Raw genomic sequence first — 16,863 nt, forward strand, 5'->3', positions numbered from 1 at the left:
CTGATTTAAACCCCGAAGCCTCCAACTGATCCGGAACAAAGAGTGATCCGGATCAGAGGGGGGGGGGCACGCCTTAATTATCCCTCCGCGTGAAGATAGGTGGCGCGTGGTGGTGGTGGAGGTGCTGGAGGGTCTCGCGCCTGTTTATGTTGCAGGAAATAAAAAAATAAAAACGCGGTGACAGGCTGCGCGAGGAGGCGTCACTGGATCAGTCCCGACCTGCCGCCCGGACCGACGCTCCCCTCCCGGCACCGCTCTGCGCAGCACCGGGACGCACCGGGACACACCGGGACACACCGGGACACACCTCTGGACACCTCTGGACACCTCTGGACACCTCCGGGAGCACACACACATTTTTTCATGTTTTAGGAGGAGGACAGGAGGAGGTGCACGCGCTGCAGCAGCACTTTTTTTTTCTTTTCTGCGTCTGTTCAGCAGGAGGACACACTCCGGTAGGTCTCCTCTCCTCTCCTCCTCTCTCCTCTCCTATCCTCCTCTCCTCTCCTCTCTCCTCCTCTCCTCCTCTCCTCCTCTCCTCCTCTCTCCTCTCCTCTCCTCTCTCCTTGCTCTCTTCCAGGAGCCAATCAAAGCGCCTGTTACCTGAGCTGCTCTACCTGCGCGGACAGGTGAGGGGAGAGGTGCGCGCTCAGCTCCAGGTGCTGGATGCAGGTGATGGAGGAGCAGAACCGGAGCGGTGGTTCTGCTCTCTGACAGCGGAAGCAGAGCAGCAGGCAGGCCGGGGAGGAGGAGGTCTGTCCCCGCGTCCTGCTGCTGCCGCTCCCCGCTCACACGGCGGCTCAGCCGGGCGGAGACAAGCCGCGAGTTTCTCCACAAAAAGAAGGAAAATGTGAAACAAGTGAACACGAGATTAAATTCAGATCCCAGCAGGTTTAATTGACCCCGACAGGCTTCCGTCTCACGCTTCATACGCGCCTTAAAGTCTGTTTTTAAACATTTTATCGGAGGACAGAAAAGATGAGAAATGTAAAGATGTGTTGGTTTTATTGACCTGCGCACTCACATTACACAACTGCGGGCCTGAATGTTACCAGCGCTTATATAACGGCACGTCTCCGTCACTGCTGCCACTCACACGGCTTCCTGATACACTGATCGATGACTGATCGATGACTGATCGATGACTGATCGATGGTCGATGGTCGATGAGGCCTCAAGAACCAAAATCAACAAGTTTTATATTTGATGTCAGAAAGTTGTTTGGGCTGAACGTGTGTGTGTGTGTGTGTGTGTGTGTGTGTGTGTGTGTGTGTGTGTGTGTGTGTGCGTGTGTGTGTGTGTGTCCCTCCTCCTCTGTCAGACCAGCACAGTCGCTCCTCACATCACAGATCAGGCGGACGGGACGCGGGGCGGCGGGTGCGCTCGGTGCACGCTCTCCAACAAAACAAACAAACTGAGAGGCGACAAACACATCAGAAAGTGGAGAGTGTGTGTTGGATGGAGTTTAACTCGTCCTGAAGTTGTGCGGGTCTCAGTGCGGGTCTGGTTCTGGGATTTACTGTGTGTGTGCTGGTTGTCAGGAGCGGCGCGGGGCGGGGAGGAGCAGCGGAGCGGAGACGAGCCCATGCGGACTGGACTCACTTATCAATGAAGCAGGAGATCATGGCGGAGGGTCCCCGCTGCAAGAGGCGAAAACAGGCCAACCCCCGGAGGAAGAACGGTAAGAGACACGCACACACGAGCACACACAGTCCCGCAACAAACTCTCCTGGAGGCGTCCCCGCCCGGGCCGGGCCGGGCCGGGCCGGGCCGGGCCGGGCCGGGCCGCCCCGAGTCCACAAAACACCCCGAAAAGTTCTTCTAACGGGACTTTGAGTTTAGTGGAGGCTGCGGGGGTCTGTGCGTGATGGAGCGGGGCCGGGACCCGCCGGGACCCGCAGCCCGGGCGGAGGAGGAGGAGGAGGACCGTTATCTCCGCGTGAGGACCTGTGGATCCGCGCGGCTCCTCCACGCGCTCGTGAACACTTTGTCTTTTTGTCTTTTTGTCTTTTTGTCACTTTTTGTGCTCGTGAAGCGACGAAGTGACACCGGAGCCGCGCGTGCCCAACAACACGCAAACAAATGATGTCATGTGAAAACGAGACGAGATGAATTTGTTTCTTTTTATTTTGTAAAAATCATCAAATCGATTTTAGTTTAATTTGTTTTTATTTTCGTGTTTGTTCGTTTATTTGAGCTCAACAAACAAACAAACAAACAAACAAACATCCTCCTTTTTTTCCTGCTGGTTTATTCTCATGTTAATCACATCGTCTTTATTAATTACCAACCTTTAATTTTTCCTTCATTCCAAACTCCCTTTAAAAACCTGTTATTTCTGCGTGTTTGTGCCGCAGCCTGCAGACGCTCTGCTGCTGCGTTAATACTGAAACCAACATTATTTCACTTATTTAAATTTATTATCTTCAGCTGCTGCGACGCACAGCTGCAAACTCACACACACGTTTAATTCTTGAGTTAACTGAGCGACAATAAAAGCTGCTCCGCCGACACTAAAAATAAGTTTTAAGGCCTCATTAACACTCAGCTTTCATGCTGATTTAAAGGCACAATCCGTCATTTAAATGAACACAAAAGAGGCAGCAGGAGAATTTAAAGCAGGACCGTAGGACGCGCTCGCTGACCGACTGTCGTGTGAAACGCTCGTTTTACAGACTTTAAATTGTAGTTTTAAAAAATCATGTTTTCTAATTTAAATGAAAATGTGACTTTATTGAAATGTTTTCTCTCCGTCCTGAAGTTTTGTTTCCTCCCGTCGTCGCCTCATGTCATCGTGGTTTTTCTTCTTCTGGGGATTTGGGCTCCGTCTCCTCCTCTCGGGGTCCCGGGGGGGTTGTTGATGGGGGTGAGGAGGGTGGAGGTGGGGGGGCAGATTAAGGCCTGGTGTAACAGGATCTGTGCAGACTGAACCGCCTGCTCCATCTCTGGGTGTCTGTCCGTCACATCCAGCTGTGAGGCTGCAGCTGTTTTATCACCGGGTTTCTTTTTTTAAATCGTCACATTATTGAATGGAGTTTGGTGGCGATGTTTGGCTCTTATTGTTCCCTTCGTGTCTGACGTGTTCTGAGCTTTAAAAGTTGATTTTAAATTCACAAAGTTTTCTCTGGACTCTGGTTGTATTTTGCTGATGTGTGTGTGATGTTGCTGCAGTGTGTGTGCTGTGTTTCCTCCCTTTTTATTCCCCATTAAAGCCTTTTATTTTTCCTCGTGGCGCTCTCGCTGATCTGGATCTGCGCTCTAATGACGAGGCTGTCGTATGTTGTGCAGACCGTAAAACCCTCTGGGACGAGTCTGTAATTGTGGTTTGTAGAAATAAAATTAACATTTTTGTCAGATTTAAAGAAACAAGCGAGGAATCCTCAAACAAACTCAGCACCGTTTTAAAATCAGTGAAGGAAAATGTTGGCTGCGGGATCCTGACTCAGTCCAGGATCTGTGGTGTCGGATCAGATGTGAGTCCAGGTGGAGATGTTTGCCGTGTCAGGCCGCCTGCTGCACCATTCATGCCACATGTCTCACAGCCGTGTCATTGTCCGCTGAGGGCGAGCGACGCTCTGCTGCTGTTTACTGTCTCCATGTTTACAACCTGCTCACACCAGATCACCACAGTTTACTGTCAGCGACGAAAACCTCCGACAACTTCTCCACATCTGTCGGAGAGCTGCAGGCGGCCGGGGAGACGAGGACAGAAGTCAGCTGCATTTTTAAACCGTTTAATTCACCCGTCGACACGACGAGGACGTTTTATCAACAACAGGCCGTGATCACACACGCTGACACAATTTGTCCCGATGCAGAAAAGAGCTTCTGTCAGTTATAAAAACATCACAACGTCTGTAAAGACACATTTCATCGTGTATTTTTCATGTTTTGTGACAGTTTTCAGTGTAAATCAGACAGGAAATGAAGCGACAGAGTGAGGATGACTTTGTTAAAGGTCTCAGTCTGAACCGAGACCTTTTTAAATGATTTTAGATGCTTTTCTTTACATTTTTTAGATAACGTGACACAATAAAATGTCTCTTTTTGGACGAGGTCGTTTGGTGGACGCGGTCGTTGTGCTCAGTGATGATGGCTGTTGGATAAAATTCAGTGTGTTTAAAAACGGTGGACGAGCCTGTGATGCACAAAGGAGCTTTTTATTAATGTTATTTATATACAAACATCACAGAGTTTGTATTTATGTGTTTTTTCATGTAGATTTTGTGTTTTTTGGGACATTTTTTCCTTCATTAATGTGAATACAGTGTAAATCAGACAGGAAATGAAGCCACAGAGTGAGGATGAGTCCGATGAAGGTCTCTGTGTGAACCGAGACTCATGAGAGACGTTTGTAAATGATTTTAGATGCTTTTCTTTACATTATGTGTCTTTTTTGATAACATGACAGAATAAAATGTCTCTTTTTGGACTGAAACAGGGACATTTGGACGTCATGGGCGAGTCCTCGGTGACGATGCCTGTTTGATGATGTTTTATGATCCTACGATGCAGAAAAAAAAGCGTCTGTAATTAAAGTCATTTATATAAAACGTCACCATGTTTGGAGACGCGTGTTGTTTTATGTAGATCTTGTGTTTTTGGACATTTTTGCCGTCATTATTAGAGAGTGAGGACGACATCACGTCTCTGTCTGGACTCAGTGATCAGGGTTTTTTTTTTTAAAGGATTTAAAAATTATTTCTTTACATTTTCTGACATGACAGTAAAAAGAGTCTGGAGACAGACACCCGGGACAGAGGTCCAGCGTTGGACTGTAACCAGGGACAGACTGTTTGATAAAACCTCAGTGTGTTTTAAACGACGCAGAACTAATTAATGTTGTTTTATATAAATATTATGTTTTTGGACATTTTTGCATTCATTAGTCAGATTTCAGTGTCGAGCAGACAGGAAGTGAGGAGGACTGAGACTTCGTCCTCTTTACATCAGGAGGACAGAGAGACGCTTCACTAAATGATTTCTTTACATTTTCATCTTTTAATTGTTAACATGACGGTGTAAAGAGACGATGCACGTGTATTCATGTTTTTTAGTTTGGAGACGTATTTTTTAATGTACATTTATTTTTTGTACATTTTTTCGTCATTAGTCAGAATTAAGTAGAAACGAGCAGCAGAGTGACGATGACTGAAACCTTTTTACAACGAGACGTCATGAGAGACGTTTTTTAAAAGATTTCTTTGAATTTTATGTCTTTTATATGAAGAGATCTTTGTGTTTGGACTCGTGTATCTTTAAAAACATTCCTGTAACAGAAGACCTGTGAGGCCTTCCTGTCCGTCTGAGGACTCATCTGAAAGACAACCAGCTCCTTTAGTGTGAGACTAAACCTCAACCCCGAGCTTCATCTGATCAGACGTGAAGGAAGGACTCATTGTTTGAGCTTCTCGTCTTCAGTCGCCACTTTTCCTTCATTATCAGCTCGCGATGCAGAAACCAGTTTACAGAAGGTCCCTGCAGTCCGGACTCAACCTGAGGATGTCAGATAAAATGAGCGTGAAGCATTCAGGACGCTGTGACGTCACATTTTTCACAATTTGACGTTCGCAGTTTTTTGGGTTTTTTTTGGAAAAGGTGGAGATGAATGTTCAGATTATTTCACCTGTTTCCAACAAATATCAACTTTGTTCTGGAGTCAGAAATCATTTTTCTTGATACAGAAAGCTGATTTATTTTTAGGAAGAGGCGAAAATCATCTTTATTTTCTTCTCTCACAACAGTCGGAAAACATCATAATGACAATTATTAGTTAACAAATCGCTGTGATGTCTGTGTGATTCTCTGCAGTTGGTTTTAGGATTTTAAAAAAGTGTTTTCCGTCCAAAACATTTAGATTTTGGAGCTGAAATCATTCTGGTGTAATCGTTTCTCTCTGATCAGATGTCACGCTCGACTGACTGATCTTTAAGGTCGTAGTGGAAGCAGATTCTGCATCAGTGAAAAGATTCGAATCGGCTCTCTGGAAGATTAAATTAGCTTGTTTTTTGAGTGGAGTTTGGTGTGATGAGGCAGCACAGAGAGACTCATTTCATGACTTGTTCCTCCTCTGAGCACCTGTTTGTCCCTTTAACATACATACAAACTCTCTGAGCGTCTCCTGATCCAAACACTGTACTGAACACCGTCATCCTCACTGACCTGAATGTCTTTCATATCTGCTCCACCATGTTTCACCCCCCTTCAGTAAACACCTCCCCGAGGGCAGAACAAAGAAAAGCAGCTCCTCTCTCTTCGTTCTTAATCACAATTCAGACCCTCTCACCGCCGCCGGGCCGCTCGGCTCGGCATCGTCCCAGATGAAAAGAGCTCGAGAAGAAAAGATGGAGGAGAGAGAAAAGGAGGGAGGTGAAGTGGAAAGAAAAGGAGGTTAAAGAAAGGAGGATGTAAGGTGGAGGGAAGGTGTTTGTGCCCCATATAGACGCTGTGATGGACAGACAGAGTTACAGACGGACGGGTGGCACTCGTGGACGTTTCACAGAAAGACTTATAGAGAGAGACGACCAGCTGGCAGCGTCGACTCTGCAGCTGCATGAAGCATCTCAAGGAAATATCAAAGAAATAAACACAGGTTCAGTTTTCTGTTTCACAACATCCGACAGTCCTGAAAAGTACTTTAGAAATAAAATTAGAAAACACATCAACTCTGTAAAGACGGTTTTACACCTGCGAAGTGAGGACACTGTGGATTGTGGGGACACTTAAAGGAACAGTCCACCCAAGAATAAAAACTCAGCCATCATCTCCTCCTGATGATATAAAGTCAGGCTCAGTCATCATCTCCTCCTGATGATATAAAGTCAGGCTCAGCCATCATCTCCTCCTGATGATATAAAGTCAGGCTCAGTCATCATCTCCTCCTGATGATATAAAGTCAGGCTCAGCCATCATCTCCTCCTGATGATATAAAGTCAGGTGAAGTCTCGTAGTCCACAGAACATTTCTGGAGCTTCACAGTAAAACAGAGTTGCAGCGTTCTGCTGAACAGCTGAAGCAGCTGGAGATGATTTAAAACAAAAAAAACAACCAACCCAAAGTCTCCAGAAGCCCCGAGATCATTTGAAAAGACATTATTTTCAGCCTTTATTAAGATGAATCCTTCACTGTAGCTGATAAGATAAAAGTGTTAGCGTGTTTTGTGCATCGAGGGTGTAAATAAAGTCTTTTCAAATCAGTTTGGGTTCCCGGGCCTCTGTGGACTTTTACACAAAGAAAGAAAGAACTTCATGTAAAACATTTGCCGAATTCACAAGAAGAACCAAATCTTTAAGACAGAGTTTTATAATGTTTATAAAGCTTCTCCAAACTCAACAACTCACTAAATTCAGTGGTTTTTAAAGGGAGTCTGGGGACCTTCTCCACATGAACGGGGTGCATGCTAACACTTTAGCTTACCAGCTACAGTGACGATTTCAGATCAAAAAAGTGTGTAAATAACATCTTTGTAGATCAGTTTGGGCTCGCGGGTCTTTGGAGACTTGGATCACGCTGGACAATGTGTACGGAGCCATTTTCTTTAATGTCCCCACAATGCACAGTGTCCTCACTTCGCAGGTGTAAAATCATCCTCATGAAGTTCAAAGATAAAAGTTCAAAAGATGTTTCCACTGTAAACCCGCTGTTGTCATATATCCTGTCTCTGGGGGGCCCCGCTGGCCCCCGGGGGCCCCTCGCGGCTGCTGCACTGTCCCTCAGCGAGCCGGCAGCTTTGTGTCGGAGCTCAGCTGCTTCTTAACAGGTCAGGAATCAAGTTTAAAATGCACCATGTGATATGAATTCCTAATTTTTCTCCTCCCTCCCGTCCCGGAGCTGTTTTATTGTTAAGACAAGCAGATTATCTTTATTCACCTTCATCCCCCTCCTCACCCGTCGTCACCCCCCCTCCAGGATTTAGGCAGATTTACTTCACCAACACCTCTGGTTGGACAGCGGAGGAGGAGCCGGGGCCCCGCTCTGGGAAGAAGGGGCCTTTTGTTCGGGGAGGTGCAGCAGATAAAGCTGCAGCGGGCAGAGACACATTATATTAACAACAGGAAGTCTGGTTAATACACCCCCCCAACACCACCCCGCCAAAATAAAACACACAGAGAACAACAAGAGCACCGGCGTCTGTGGGCGCGGGCCACCACAGAGTGACATCACAGTGACATCACAGTCCCATGACCTGTCATCATTCATGTTCGTCGTAGTTACCAGATTTATTTGTTTTACTCCGGTGGTTTTATGGTTTTCTCATTTTGTCGCCTGAAGAGAGAATTAGAGATTGTTTCCTTTTTTGTGATTTAAACGATTTGGAGATGTTTTATTTACTCGACTAAGTGGATTCACATTGTTTGATTCAAGCTGTTTCAAGATTTCATTTTTTGCCAGTTTTTGGGAAACGTTAGTGTTTTTTTTATTAACGATTGTTGTGGTTACGAGACTTTTATTTTCAGTGTTGTAGTATTTAGACTTTTTGAGTCCAGTGGTTAAATTTTCTCGTTTTGTCGCCTCTAGAGATTTTGACATTTGTTTGAAGTTTCTTCTACTCGACTCCAGTGGACGCAGAGTTTGTAAAAACATTTATTTTTACTTTTGTAATTTGTGTAGTTTCAAGATTGTTTCTAGTAAAAGTCCTGAAAAGTAAATAAATAACTTTCAAGCACCTTTAAAGAGCAAAACGTCACAAACAGCAGCACATGTAGACATAAAGACGACGCAGGAAGATTAAACCATGATAAAGTAGTCGTCGTGTTGTTGACTGGAGTGTCCTTCAGTCTCTACATCTGCAGATCAGTAACACGCCGCCCTCCTCCACCTGCCTGTCTCCACCTCCACAGCTTTATTCCTCCTCTGATAACATCTGTCACACACATTACTGCTCTCTTCTTCTCCTTCTTCTTCTTCTTCTTCTTCTTCTTCTCTCACACAAAGCTCGTCACTGTGCCGCCAACAACAAAAACTCCTCAGACGTCTCCTACGCCTCCCATGATGCATCAGTGCAGTGGAATGGTGTTGGTGTAAAAACTCCTCTGGTGTTTGAATGTTTCAAGGTGACTGACATGCGTGTATTGTCATATCGCCTCCCCCCTCCTCCCCCCTCCTCCCCCGTTCATGTTGCCATGTGCACATTTTCTTCATGAGTGAGCTCGGAGTCGCCCGGTGACATTTTGTCGCCGTTAGCCTAAACAGGCCGGATTCACCAAGGTCAGAGCGGAGGTACGTCACTGCAGAGACGAGGAGGACGCTCGCTGATAACACTGAAATAACAAACACTAACAGAGACGCTCAGGACGGAAACACTGAGACACAAACAAACAAAGAGACGGCACAAGATAAACTGCTTTAAAATAAAATGACACGTTTCAGACGTTTGACTTCAGAATCTGGAGTTTTATTCATTTCTGATGAAAAACACTTTTCTGTGTTTTTAGTTTACTTTTAGTCTCGTGGATATTTTCCCACAATGCAACACTCAGTTCATATAAAGGGATGAAGAGCAGCTGATATGAGAAAATAATTAGTCATTTTCTCGAAACAATTCTTCACTTGTTTAACTTTACAAATAACTTTTAGAGTCTAGTAAAGTATTTTTTTTACTTTTATTACAGTTAACTGTTTTTACATTTTTGTCATATTTTGTATTCATTTTACTGTATTTATCTTATTTATTTTAATGGTTCTTTGCAAATTGTATTTTATTACAATTTTCTTGTTTTATTTGTTGGACTTTTTTTGTCTTTTTCTAGTTTTTAATAATTTTACTTTATAATATTGTTACTTCCCCCTTTTTTGGACAAACTACTTTTTTTTACAATATTAGTTTTTTGATTCTGATCCGTTTTGATGTTTTTAGTGTTTGAGTCGTGGTTTATGGGGCGTCTACCTGCTGTGGCTGCATCACAACAGGTGAACAGGTGTGTCTGGTCTCAGGTTTGATCTGAGACAGTAATTCAGACTTGTTCTTCTGATGACTGTCGACCATCAGAGGAGGGTTCAGCAGCTCAGAGGTCGTCACAGAGAAACAAACCTGTTCAGGTTCTGTGTGAATCCGCTGCAGTTGTTCTCGTTGGCCCCTCCCTCGTCGGAACGGTTCGTTTGATTGGCCGAGCTCCTGCGGCAAGGTCGCACACATATGGAACAATCAATAACGGATGGCTGGATTAAGGTGTCATGACATCTGCGTGTCCAGACCGCCAGCGTACGGCTGAATGACTCGACCCCCCCGAACGCCCCCCTGTACCTCTGTCCCATAGCTGCAGGCTCCGCCCACCTCTGTGTCTGTTTGAAGTCAGTTTGAAATCAATCCAATCAGAGCTCAGCTGTCGTTCACTTCAGACACTCTGGTTCTGTTGCTGCTGTTCTGTTGTTATGAACACTGCGCTGTCCAACTGTCACTGAACGTCTCAGGACAGCAGTGAGCAGGTACAGGTGTGTCGAACATCTGCATCCTCTTCACGTTGTGTTCATCCTGAGAGTTCAGAGTCAGAAATGTCATCTGACAGCGACAACGGTTGAACGTGGACGCTGTGAGAAGGATGATGGGTATTTAGTCGACTAAAGAGAAACTTCAGCTTATTTAAAATCTGTGAACAACCGAGGACAGAAGCTGCAGGTGACACTTTCAGTGGCAGCAACAGGAAGTGTGTCCACACTGAGCTTAAACTGCAAAAATACTTACAAAGGTGCAACAAGACTGCAGAAAACAGCAAAGTGCTCCTTTGTGATTGAAAAGGGTTTAAAATGCATCAATATCACGAAATCAATGATGCACACAGAAAAAACATCAACTCCTTAGAAACCACTCAATAGTTAATCATTGTTGTCGGATTAAAAATGAATCTTCATCGTCAAAAAAGACTCAAAAATGCATCGCAGAAGAAACAAAAGTGTGTCGTCATCGTAGAAAACGACTCAGACTTTTGTCAGAAGTCTGAAAAATGTACCGACACCACACGACCCAGTCACCAGAATCAGTCAGCATGTTCTCTTCTTCAAACCACAGATATGTTGACTTTTTGTATGTTTTCACAGCGTTGTGTTTATGCTCTGGTTCGTGTTAACATTAAAACATCCAGTGGTTTCACGCTTACAGATGTTGAAACACAGCCTTGAACAGTGGTCTCCGGCTTGTCACTGGAACAGATGTGAACGTGTCATTGGGCTGAACCACGTTGTTAAAGTGTTTGCTGCTCTGATAAACACTCAGCTGCTCCACTCTGACAGTCAAACCAGCTTCTAGTTTCCTGATTCGAGCAGCTGAACAGTTGATTTCTTCTTCTCTGATAACTCCTCTCAGTCTCGTGGAGGAGTTCAGTGACTTCACCTCTTGTGTCCAGGAGGATTTGTCCGTCCACTTGGTCTCTCCGTTCTCAGAGCGTAAACCTCCTCAGGCCAGATCAGATCAGCAGGGTTTCAGGCCGCGATGAAAGGACACCACTTCCTGGTCACAGATCTACCAATTAGAGTAATGAGGCTGAGGAGCGCTGCTCGGTGCGACCCGGCAGCCTCGGGGGGAAGTCCTGCTGAAGTGACCTCTGAGTCTGAGGTATCGGAGCTGACACTCCTGTCAAAGCTGCTCCGCAGAGTCCGGCTGAAGGAAACTTCTCCTCCACCTCTGCAGCCTCGGTGAGACCGCTGAGCTGCAGCGTGACCGGCGAGACACGAACACCAGAGACGAGCCAGAGAGACCAGAGAGACGAACCAGAGAGACGAACCAGAGAGACGAGCCAGAGAGACGAACCAGAGAGACGAGCCAGAGAGACGAACCAGAGAGACGAGCCAGAGAGACCAGAGAGACCAGAGAGACGGACCAGAGAGACCAGAGAGACGGACCAGAGAGACCAGAGAGACCAGAGAGACGAACCAGAGAGACCAGAGAGACGGACCAGAGAGACGAACCAGAGAGACGAGCCAGAGAGACGAGCCAGAGAGACGAACCAGAGAGACGAGCCAGAGAGACCAGAGAGACGGACCAGAGAGACGAACCAGAGAGACAAGCCAGAGAGACCGGAGACGGACAGTCAGCGCAGACTGATCAACGAGGAAACAAACTACATGAAAGTTCTTCATGACCCACGATGAGGCAGATGTTAGGCGGTGTTGAGTTTCACTGACTCAGCTCATCATAATCGTATCGACCCTGTATCAAAGATATGTTTCACAGTTCAGACATTTTAAACTTAAAGATACTCGCGGTCGTCGACTCCTCACTGTCTTTACGTTGTTTAATATAATAAGTAGCTGCTAAAAACTAATAATGCTGCGTTATTTTCATAAATGTTTATTCATCTCAAACAGTCGTCTTCATCCAACTGACGCAAAAATGCATCGTTACTGTTTAAAAACACAAAATGGCCGAGAAAGTCAACGTCAACATGCGGTGATTGTTGAGTCTTTACAGTTCTCATCATTCTCAGTTTGCTCTGATTGGTTGTTTCAGTGGGCGGGGCCTTGAATGTTGATGGAGTTTCATGGACACTTTAACATTTCTGTCCATCTTATTGTCCTCACACACACACACACACACACACACACACACACACACTCAGTCAGGTTTGTGAGTGACAGCTGGAGCCTGATGAAGGGTTACGGCTGTCGGACATTTTTATTGAGCTAAATGGCGTGACGGAGGAGTTTTGTTTAACTATGAATAAAAGAGACAACACTGTGTGTGTGTGTGTGTGTGTGTGTGTGTGTGTGTGTGTGTGTGTGTCTATAAACCTCAACTCTACATGTTTGTCCAGATTTTGGAAGAGTTGTTGCTGCATTCAGGTGTTGTTCATTAACCTCTCGTCAGTACATTCAAAGACATTATTACTGGCAGAAGAGACGATCACTGACATTAACATCAACACTTCAACACATCTTCAGTCAGACTGACACAAAACTACGTCAGTACGATCCACGAAGGCTCAAAGTGAAACCTGCAGAAACAAATGATGCACCAGAAGTGGCAAATGAATTTAAAAAAAACTGAAGAAATTAAAAAATGCATTTCCATCATCAAAAATCAAAAAATCTTTCCTAAAAGTGTTTTCATATAAACGACTATGAAATGAATCATCATAGAGAGTTTGTGGTTTAATTGAATTAATTCACTGAAAAATGTTATTTATAAAAACAGCGTCTCTAAAATGCACCAAAGTTGCACCAGAGTTCAGTCGTTTTCCTTTGATTTGATCGTCTTTGTGTTTCTGCCGCTGACGTCCGCCTCACACTCCTTCGTGCACCTTCACATCTTCCCATTGGATCAATCCCATAATGCATTTTTTTCATCCCGTCTTGTTTCCCACGGTGACGGGCCGCATCAGTCGTCCACCTTGTAGCCGAGCGGCTGTGAGAAGTCTCGTGCGTGTTTTCTGAGCCGGCACAACCTTGTTTGCTGTGGGATTACCAGACTTTGGTCCGAGGGGGGCGGGCGGTGTAAAGGTAGCCATGGGGAGGACCCCCTGTGGGCCAGGAATGCCGGTCAGGTCAGGGGAGGAGAGCCGGGGGAGGCGGGGGGGACACTCGGGGATGGGGCAGGTGCCTTTGTGAGTCCTGTCAGCCATCAAAGGAGCAGGCAGAGCTGAAAAGGTTAGCGGAGGAGAATAATCCCCCCTCCCGACCCAAACCAGCCCCCCCAGCCCCAAATATCCTCCCAGCCTTCAGCCTGAACCGAGGCTGACAGACGCTTCATTCTCCTGCACTCGGCCGCTTTTGTCCACGGTGATTTATTACAGCTGAACACGGAGACGAGCTGCAGACAGATGTGTTCAAACTGCACCATCATGTCCACCAACAGCGAAGCCTCAGAGCCTCAGAGGAGCAGTCAGCAGGAGCAGTCAGCAGGAGCAGTCAGGAGGAGCAGTCAGCAGGAGCAGTCAGGAGGAGCAGTCAGCAGGAGCAGTCAGGAGGAGCAGTCAGGAGGAGCAGTCAGGAGGAGCAGTCAGGAGCAGTCAGGAGCAGTCAGGAGCAGCAGTCAGGAGGAGCAGTCAGGAGGAGCAGTCAGGAGCAGTCAGGAGGAGTCAGGAGGAGCAGTCAGGAGCAGCAGTCAGGAGGAGCAGTCAGGAGCAGCAGTCAGGAAGAGCAGTCAGGAGCAGCAGTCAGGAGGAGCAGTCAGCAGGAGCAGTCAGGAGGAGCAGTCAGCAGGAGCAGTCAGGGGGAGCAGTCAGGAGGAGTCAGGAGGAGCAGTCAGCAGGAGCAGCAGTCAGGAAGAGCAGTCAGGAGGAGCAGTCAGGAGCAGTCAGGAAGAGCAGTCAGGAGGAGCAGTCAGGAGCAGTCAGGAGGAGCAGTCAGGAGCAGTCAGGAGGAGTCAGGAGGAGCAGTCAGGAGGAGCAGTCAGGAGCAGTCAGGAAGAGCAGTCAGGAGCAGCAGTCAGCAGGAGCAGTCAGGAAGAGCAGTCAGGAGGAGCAGACAGGAGCAGCAGTCAGGAGCAGCAGTCAGGAGGAGCAGTCAGGAGGAGCAGTCAGGAGGAGCAGTCAGGAGCAGTCAGGAAGAGCAGTCAGGAGGAGCAGTCAGGAGCAGTCAGGAGGAGCAGTCAGGAGCAGTCAGGAAGAGCAGTCAGGAGGAGCAGTCAGGAGGAGCAGTCAGGAGCAGTCAGGTGCAGCAGTCAGGAGGAGCAGTCAGGAGGAGCAGTCAGCAGGAGCAGTCAGGAGGAGCAGTCAGGAGGAGCAGTCAGCAGGAGCAGTCAGGAGGAGCAGTCAGGAGGAGCAGTCAGGAGCAGTCAGGTGCAGCAGTCAGGAGGAGCAGTCAGCAGCTCCTCAGCGCTGCAGCGCCGTCAGCAGACATGTTTCACCGTCACCTGAAAACTGAACAGAAACGCCCACGTGACCTGAATGTTTTCACATTTAAAGTAAAAATGTCAAATAATGTCCCACATTAACTCATACAGACACACACACATGAGTCACGGCACATAAACGTCACATTTACTTGTTTGCATGTTTATTCCACATGTTCACATGCGAACTAAAACTCTGACGTGTGAAAAGAAAATAATGTCACATGTGAAAAAATCAGATTTACATTTTCACATGTGAAGAAGCAAATTTAATGTGATTTAATGTGCCATGATTTCTTTCCTTGTGTGTCAATCATGCGAAAAAGCCAAAAAACGTGAACGTGTGTGATTCACAAACTTTATTCACATGTGAAACTTGGCTTCTGTCACATGTGCATCAGATTTTCTTTCCTCATGTGATGATAAAATATGAACTTCACATCTGAAAGTGAGTAAAGATGTAAAACGAGTCGCTGATAAATTAAAACGCACCGTCACTCTCAACAGAGACTCAGTCAACAATTAATCCAGAAACAATGCATGCTGGGAAGTATGCTAATGAGCAAACAGTGTTTGTAAACAATGTGATGTGATGCGTTCAGTGAACCCTCGGCCGGACGTCTGGTCGGCTCGGTGGAGTTTAAACCCGTCAGACTGAACCGGGTCAGTGATTCAGGATCAGTTGGTGAAATTAAATTGATTATGAGAGTGAACGTTAGTTCGTTATCGATCAGCAGGAGAACTTTCTGATCCGTTGCTCCACTTGTTCGTGTTCGTAAACTGTTTTCACTTCTTCTGTTCTTGGTTATCATGAAGCCCTTATTCTGAAAGTGACTTCCTGTCCAGTCTGGACCTGATCCCCGCGTGTCTTCAGTGGGACCGTCCTCCTGTAGCTCCTGTGTTTGGGTGGTGATGTTGATGGTGGTGTAGGTGGAGGGGGGGGGTGTACCTCCGTGGGGATGTTGGGGGTGAGGTGGGGGTGAGGTGGGGTGAGGTGGGGGTGAGGTGGGGTGAGGTGGGGGTGTACAGGTTGCGTCATGGGACCCGAGGTGTCCCCTTTTGTGCAGCCTGTCAAACGTGGTTAACATGCGGCCATTTATCTCCTGAACCCCCCCGGGTGCACAATGGTCTGGGTGAGCCAGGGCCGACGGCGGGGGGAGGCAGGGGGAGGCGGGGGGAGGGGGTGAGGGAGGGTGAAGCAGGGGCTTTAGTTGTTCCCCCTGCCTCCTCTCTTTCTCTCTCTCTCCCACTCTCTCTTTCTCTCCCTCCATCTTGTTGTCTCTGACCCCGCCTCCCCCGTCCCCTCCTCCCCCCCGGTCCTCCCTCTTGGCTGCACTCAGCCCTTCTGTCATTGTTGGTTTCATTATTTGCCCCCGGGCCGCTCCTCGCTGCGGTTCAGGCGTTATCTGACAAGGTGCTTCAGAATGTCGGCCGCCGCTGCCAGACAGATTGGACCTTGTGAATGTGTCGGAGCTGAGCGCGCCCAGGAGCGCCGCCACCGCCGCCACCGCCGAAACAATGAGCTGGATTGTTGGTTCCCACCGACTCACCCTCACCCCTCCCACCTCACCCCTCTGCTGCTCTGCAGCCTCCAACAGTAACAGTTGTACCTGACAATAAACCTCCACGTTTACAAGCTGCGGCCTCACAGCTGAGGGACGTCCGACAGTACGACTCGCACCGGGTTTAGTTCTGCTACGATAACTGAGCTCGACTCAGTGCGTCAGGTCGAACACAGAACTTTGTAGATCTGAATAAAACCAAGGACTCAAAACTTTGTGTTGAGTTTTTTCACCCAATCAAAGAATCAAAAACACAAAAAACGTCGAGTCGCTGCTCGATGTTGTGTTTGTGTATCTGAGGACGCTCGTCGTGTTTCTCAGAGCCGTTTGGTTGGTGGGTTAAACTTTATTCAGTGAAGACGAACCCTGTTATTGTTGCTCAGCCCACCCAGAGCGTCAGTTACTGTGATACTTAGTTACTTTCTCTGGTTCTGCCGAGCACCAGAACTGTCAGCTAGTTCTGGTTCTACTTCCAGAGTGTTGCAGTCTAGAACCAGAATACCAGACATGAATGGTACCAGTCCAGTTTTCAGCATT

General features: G+C 47.1%; 1 protein-coding gene across 2 annotated transcripts in view; it reads left to right on the forward strand.

Moving 5' to 3' along the window:
• Positions 1 to 403: 403 nt before the first annotated feature.
• The window catches only part of zeb2a (zinc finger E-box binding homeobox 2a), a 62,302-nt gene continuing 45,842 nt past the window's right edge, over positions 404 to 16,863 (forward strand). Inside the window, exons 1-2 of one of the 2 annotated variants that reach the window (XM_073473523.1) lie at positions 404 to 455; positions 1,542 to 1,681. In XM_073473523.1, coding sequence (XP_073329624.1) covers positions 1,609 to 1,681 — 73 coding nt within the window. In that variant the 5' untranslated portion in view covers positions 404 to 455; positions 1,542 to 1,608. Of the gene's footprint in view, positions 456 to 1,376; positions 1,682 to 16,863 lie in introns of those variants that run through there. The other variant, XM_073473522.1, reaches the window with a different exon arrangement.

The sequence above is a fragment of the Pagrus major genome, chromosome 9 (genome assembly GCF_040436345.1).
Source record: "Pagrus major chromosome 9, Pma_NU_1.0".
Taxonomy (NCBI): Eukaryota; Metazoa; Chordata; class Actinopteri; order Spariformes; family Sparidae; genus Pagrus; species Pagrus major.